Here is a 6,659-nt window from a genome sequence, read left to right as displayed (position 1 = left end):
AAAATGGATTCTCTTTCACGTGTTTTTTAGTCTCACTTAAATTTTATATGATGCCAAATTACACTATACAAGACTAATTTAATGTTCAATAATATTAGTCTCTCAATTACCAACATTTTGATAAACTAATCTTGGGCCCCTTTTCTTGATTTAGGAGACTACTACAATCCTGATATGAATTTCCACCTTTAAATTTTGATTTTGAGATATACACTGAACTGAAGGAAGATCAATCTTGAAAGACACTTTTATGTTCAAATCTTGTCACCTTACTCTGATCTGTTCAATGGTTTCACACATAATAGTGGTCATCATGCACAAAATGGTGCCTGCAAAAATTCTGGCTTAATCATAGCCACCAACAAATCCAACAACAACAACTGCACAAAATGATATTTATCTTATTGACAAGTGATCTCAGGTTCAACTTTTCCAGACTATTGTACAAGTGCACTCTCAAAGGTGCAAAAGTTGATAGCTAACATGAAAATGATAAATACACAAGCCATTAAACTGCGATGTTGGTTGTGACGCAACATTCATTGAACTAAAACAAACTAATGCGTAGTGTGGATATCGGATTGTATTACATTTGAGAATATGGACCTGCTCAAAGTGCCATCTCAGCCTGCAAAGCTGCCAATTCGTCTTCTTCTTGAGTGCGTTTTGCAGGGACAGGCCGAGTAGGTTGCCGGCCGGCTGGGACTTGCACCGGGGCAGCAGGAGCTGTAGTTGCTGGTTGAAGAAGCTGTTCTTCCAATTCAGCACCCTCCAGTTCTTCAAGCTCAGCTTCCAATTCATCCTAAAAAGGGAAGAAGACAGAAAATTCAGAATGCATTGAAGACATGCTAAAAAAATGTGACACTACACAATGAATATAATATGGTAAACAATTTTAAGATCACCTCGTCGAAATCAGCTGCTGCACCAATTGGAGCAGACAGTGCTTCCTGAATCTGCTTCATGTTTTCGGTTTGCTCATTGATCTCATCCATGGTCTTGTCAACATCATCAATATTCCTGGAAAAAGTTAATTAAAAAATATATAAGACATCATGTGAAGAATAAGCTGTAAGAAAACCGATATATCATAGCATAAGTTGCACTACATACGTTGCTTTCTGCATAGCCTTCATAGCCGATGCTCCAGATCTTAATGCATCTACTGTTTCTGTGGTGGCTTTGGCACCTTCCAACATTATCATCTGGAACACAAGTTTCCAACATAAGATGCAAATCAAAGATAATAAACTAAAACATTTTATGGACAAATTCTATTGGAATATCGGATAAACACCTGGTCATGAATGCGCAACTGGAAATTCCCAAGTTGCTCTATCTGTTGCTCATATAGCCTCTTCCTCTTCAAACATTGTATTGCCGCTGCATGAAACAGAATGCACAAATCTCAGGTCACAATAGAAGTGAAGGTGGGAGGAATGAAGGCATTAAAAAAACTATTGTATTGAACAGCAACACAAGAGTAATGCAGTATACCCCTTTTGTTCTTCGCCCTTGTGAATTCTTTCGCCTTTTCAACTTCAGCTGAAACCTTCTTAAGGAGAACTTTCTCCTTTTTCTCCAGCATTTCAAGCGTCTATAAGATTCACAAACCAAAACAGTCAAATTGAGAAAAATTTTCCCCGAAGGCATAAAATTAATACTATACGAAAAGGAAAAGGGTAACAAAAATCTACGTATGATACTACACGATGCAGAAAACATTGGATAATGACGCGTTTAAACTTTGAAAACATTATTATCCTCCAGCCATGAATAAAAGATTTTGTAAAATTCTTATCATCTATGATCTAACCATGATCAAGCAATCTCCCTACAAACAAGAGTCTAACATCGTCGGAAAAAAACTGGCAAGAGCACACTAACAACTTGTCATCTATTCTCGTGAGTTCCAAAAGGCATTATCCATAATCTTGGGGGAATGATTTGTACTAGGAATCACTAAATCAAAGTTGCCATAGGAACAAGATTAAGTGAAATTATAAGGCAGCTGAGGAATTTAATTGCAACATAAAGCTAGAGCTCAAAAACACAGCATACTCATCAAAATTAACAACTAATTTCAATCCATACAGTTGCACCTATTACATACTCATCTAATATGAACAAAGCATGGGAAACATTTAAAAATGAAGCAATCACCAGTGAACCATCATAAATATGAATAATCATGAGTGAATTACCTCGTTTAACTTATCCAGAGTGGTTAAAGCATTGGTTTCCTGTTTAGGTTTACCAAACATGCGCCCAAACATAGACATGGTTGATCCTTATAGATTAATATGTATAGATGTAGATTCAAACTCCTTTACAATAGTACCCTTCTTCGTTGCAGAACCGATCTTCCTGAAAAAGTGAAAAAAGGAAACAATTTCAATCGCGAAATATTTACAATACCAAAGAAAGAAAGAATAAAACCCCAAAACAAAACTGAAAAAAGTGGCTGTGATATGAACCAACCCCTTCTAGAAAAATCAGATTTTGGAGTGAGATCGATAGAGAAGTCAACAAAGAGATCAGAACTTGAGATCTGGGTATGGTAAAGGAAACGCAAAAGAGGAAAGAAAGACCGGTAGTTTTAGTTTTAATCCCCTTCAAGCGTGTTGTTTCGGTGTTTGGAGGTTCAAAGAGGAGAAAAGAAGCAACCTTGAACCTTGTCTGTTGTCTTTTTCTTTTTTCTTTCTTTTTTCCACCCCCTCCACGTGGCGCGAAATTCATGGGTCAGGCCCATTAGGCCCAAACATAAATTCAGACAAAAAAGTGTTTTTCTCTGACAAAAAAGGCTAGGGTTTTTCCGATATTTGTGTTGTCTCGTTGTTTCGCACTTTCACTTTCTCATCAGAAGAGAGAAATAGAGAAAGGAAGAAGCCAATGGCGGAAGCTACGGCGGAGCAATTGGCCGCGACGACCATAAACGACGACGGGATCGTTCCGAAAGCGGAGTTCTCGGATAGGGTTCCGATCAATTCCATAATCTCGCGGGCCGATGGTGGGTCGGGCCTAGCGGGCAAGAAGGCCCGCGTGGGCGGGTGGGTAAAGACGGGTAGGAAAGCCGACAAGGACGCATTCGCTTTCTTGGAGCTCAACGACGGATCATGCCCCGGGAACCTGCAGGTGATCGTGGAGGCGGGGCTTGTCGCCGGCGAGCTGTCTCAGGTGGTACCGACGGGGACCTGCGTGGTGCTTGACGGCGAGCTTAAGTTGCCGCCGGAAGGGGCGAAGCAGAAGGTGGAGCTAAGGGCGGAGAAGGTTGTTCATGTGGGACCCGTCGACCCTGCCAAGTACCCTCTTCCGAAAATGAGGCTCACACTTGAATTCTTAAGGGACTTCGTTCACCTTCGCTCTAGAACCAACACGGTAATTTCCTAAAGTTTCAGTTTTTTGTATTTATTTTGTTTGTTTTTGGTTATTGTAATAGATCATTATGGAAATTAGGGTTTCAACTTGACTTGGATCAATCTTAGATTAGTTGGAGTTCATCTAGTGGCATAGATTAGAAAAAATAAAAAATAGTGCTTGATGCATTACTGTTTAATGTGCATCAGTATTGAGTACCAATTTTCTATTTGATTTGTTCAAATGAATGGAAGGTGATTATGGACAAGAGTGGGAAGTTTTGTTGTGTGTTTACCCTGAGATCAAATTTTATTATATTTCCTGTTCTTAGATCAAGATTCTTTGTTGACAGCATTGGATTGTTGTGTACAATTGCAGATATCTGCTGTTGCTCGAATTAGAAATGCTCTTGCTTATGCCACACACACTTTTTTCAATAAGCACGGGTTTCTATATGTGCACACACCAATAATCACGACTAGTGATTGTGAGGGCGCTGGTGAAATGTTTCAAGTAACAACTTTGCTCAGTGAAGCCGAGAGACTGGAGAAGGAACTAATACATAATCCTCCTCCAACAGAAGCCGAGGTGGAAGCTGCTAGAGTTGTTGTTAAGGAGAAAGGGGAAATTGTTTCCCAATTGAAATCTGCCAAAGCAAGTAAGAAGGAAATCGGCGCTGCTGTGGATGAGCTTAAAAAATCAAAGGATACTCTATCGAAGCTGGAGGAGAGATCCAAACTTAAACCCGGTATTCCTAAGAAGGATGATGGAAACGTGGACTATGCCAAAGATTTCTTTGCTCGTCAAGCGTTCTTGACGGTTTCAGGCCAACTTCAAGTTGAGTCTTATGCTTGTGCTCTAAGTAGTGTATACACCTTTGGGCCAACATTTCGTGCAGAGAATTCTCACACTTCTAGACATTTAGCAGAATTTTGGATGGTAGAACCAGAACTTGCTTTTGCAGAGTTGAAGGTATATCGGCCTTGAACTCATTCTCAGTTGTTCTATTATTATAAGTTTAAGAGAATATACGGCTATTCTTTTCTTACTATTTCCATGTCTAAATTTAATCATTAAGCATATTATTTGTTGCTATTATTAGTGCCAATGATATGCTCCTTGGTGTAGGTCTTATGCTTTTGAAACTCACAACTTTTCATTATTGTGCAGGATGACATGAACTGTGCCGAGGCATACGTGAAATTTTTGTGTCAGTGGTTACTTGACAATTGCCTAGAAGATATGAAGTTCATGGCTGATAAGTTTGATAAAGGTTGCATTGATCGTTTGAAAATGGTTGCTTCTACCCCATTTGTTCGTGTTTCATATACAGAAGCTGTGGAAATACTGGAGGAGGCTGTGAAGAATGGTAAGAAGTTTGATAATGAAGTGAAATGGGGAATTGACTTGGCATCTGAGCATGAAAGGTATTTTAGTTTTATTTTATTTTGGTTTGTGTTTTTCACTTATCAAAGATCTTCTTTCTTATTGACTTAGAGTAACTGATATCTGGGACATGGTGTTATGCAGATACCTTACAGAGGTAAAGTTTCAGAAACCTGTAATTGTGTATAACTATCCAAAAGATATCAAAGCATTCTACATGCGACTAAATGATGACTCAAAGACAGTTGCCGCCATGGATGTACTTGTACCAAAGGTATCTGTCCTGCATATTTGATTTGATTATAAACATATCTTGTGTTCCTGGCTAGTAGCTATTGGTAATATTTTTAGATACCTAGTGCCTCTTCTCTTGGTGAACATAAAGCATGAATGTAAATTTCAGGTTGGTGAATTGATCGGTGGAAGCCAAAGAGAAGAGCGATATGATGTGATCGTTCAAAGGTTCGAAATATGAATGCGCTATATATATTATAGATCACAAATTGTGTTCTCTTTCATTTTTTTTTATGACTATTTCATTTTTATGTTGCAGGATAAAGGAGATGGGGCTTCCTCTTGAGCCATATGAATGGTACCTTGATCTGAGGCGGTATGGAACCGTGAAACACTCTGGATTCGGTCTTGGCTTTGAAAGGATGATTCTTTTTGCAACTGGCCTTGAAAATATTAGAGATGTGATTCCCTTCCCTCGTTATCCTGGTAGGGCAGATCTATGATCATAGTTATGGATCTGTTGCATGTGTGACTAGTACAATTTGATTCCACAAGTAGCTGGAGTTATAAATAGAAATCTAGTGAATGCTAGTTTTGATGCAACTCAACCCTGGGACATGTGCTGGGTTATTCTTTGTTTTGCTACATCCAATTTGAAAGGATAGAATCTTTATAATTCAATCAAAGTTATTATTTCCAGTCTTGTATTGTACTTCATTCATTATCATAGGTTTGTTTCTGTGAAATGCCAGATTGCTTGAAATTCAAGGTATTTATATATTTTTGGTTGTGAGCTATACACTAGCTAATTCATTTGCCAAAGCTGTTATGGTAACCAAATACATTGATACATAAGATTATAAATCAGTTATACACCAGAGAAAGTAAACCCCAAATTTCTCTAATCACAGACTAACAAAGTGGTAGCTCGGAGTTTTGTGTTGGATTAAAAACATATGGAACCTTTAATATCTGGGGCTATTCAACACATGAGAAACCAAGCTGCTATTAACTAGGTGCAAAAGATGGAGGAAACATGGTCAATCCGAAGTTTCAAACAGAGAGCTCTAATTTAGTAATTTACTGAGCTAAGATTAAGTTGTTAGTGATGCTCACAATTGATGTAATGAAATGGTCGCCTGAGGAATTTGTCCTTATGTTTTCACTCTTATGCGTCATCGCGTCCTTTCTATTTATACATTACCAACTGGTTAACTACAACCACTGTATACATTGTTACCTTATCAACAATGCTTGTTCCAAAATACTTTAGTTAAAGCAAGTACAAAAAAGCTTTTCAAAGCATTAAAAAGTCTTATTTTTCTACTATTTTCGTTCTCAAATCACTACAACTATTATTATAATCAATATAATTATAATTTTTGCCATTACTTAAAAGAAAATCATAATAGAAAAAGGATAATTTTTTAAAGAAAAAAAATTGATCAAAAGACTAAAATAGAATGGAATAAGATGTTTGACACAAAAATATGATATTTTAAATATTAGAAATTAAATTAGAACTTAGCTTAAACGTTAAAGTATAAAAATAAGGTGAATTCTACCCAACCCCCTCTAAAATAACATGTAAGTTACCCTTCATGATGTGTCACACTTTAATTGGTTATTATCTTAACTATAGTTAGGTTATTTTGTAATTTATTATTTTAGATGGGTAATTG

The 6,659-nt window shown here is 37.4% G+C and overlaps 2 protein-coding genes across 2 annotated transcripts; one reads left to right on the top strand and one right to left on the bottom strand.

The window, feature by feature from the left end:
• Positions 1-381: 381 nt before the first annotated feature.
• LOC130979477 (vacuolar protein sorting-associated protein 32 homolog 2) lies at positions 382-2,681 on the bottom strand. Its single transcript, XM_057902928.1, has 7 exons — positions 2,482-2,681; positions 2,205-2,367; positions 1,498-1,597; positions 1,298-1,383; positions 1,114-1,205; positions 906-1,020; positions 382-802 (listed from the first exon to the last, which is right to left on the bottom strand). The coding sequence occupies exons 2-7, from the start codon at positions 2,280-2,282 to the stop codon at positions 611-613; spliced, it is 663 nt and encodes a 220-aa protein (XP_057758911.1). The 5' UTR covers positions 2,283-2,367; positions 2,482-2,681; the 3' UTR covers positions 382-610.
• A 147-nt stretch (positions 2,682-2,828) lies between these two features.
• On the top strand, positions 2,829-5,676 carry LOC130979476 (asparagine--tRNA ligase, cytoplasmic 1-like). Its single transcript, XM_057902927.1, has 6 exons — positions 2,829-3,378; positions 3,736-4,329; positions 4,528-4,784; positions 4,888-5,017; positions 5,147-5,205; positions 5,297-5,676. The coding sequence occupies exons 1-6, from the start codon at positions 2,893-2,895 to the stop codon at positions 5,478-5,480; spliced, it is 1,710 nt and encodes a 569-aa protein (XP_057758910.1). The 5' UTR covers positions 2,829-2,892; the 3' UTR covers positions 5,481-5,676.
• The last annotated feature ends 983 nt before the right edge of the window (positions 5,677-6,659 follow it).

Source organism: Arachis stenosperma, chromosome 5 (genome assembly GCF_014773155.1).
Source record: "Arachis stenosperma cultivar V10309 chromosome 5, arast.V10309.gnm1.PFL2, whole genome shotgun sequence".
Taxonomy (NCBI): Eukaryota; Viridiplantae; Streptophyta; class Magnoliopsida; order Fabales; family Fabaceae; genus Arachis; species Arachis stenosperma.
Note: the sequence above shows the minus strand (reverse complement) of the source record. Positions and strands in the feature narration are given on the sequence as shown.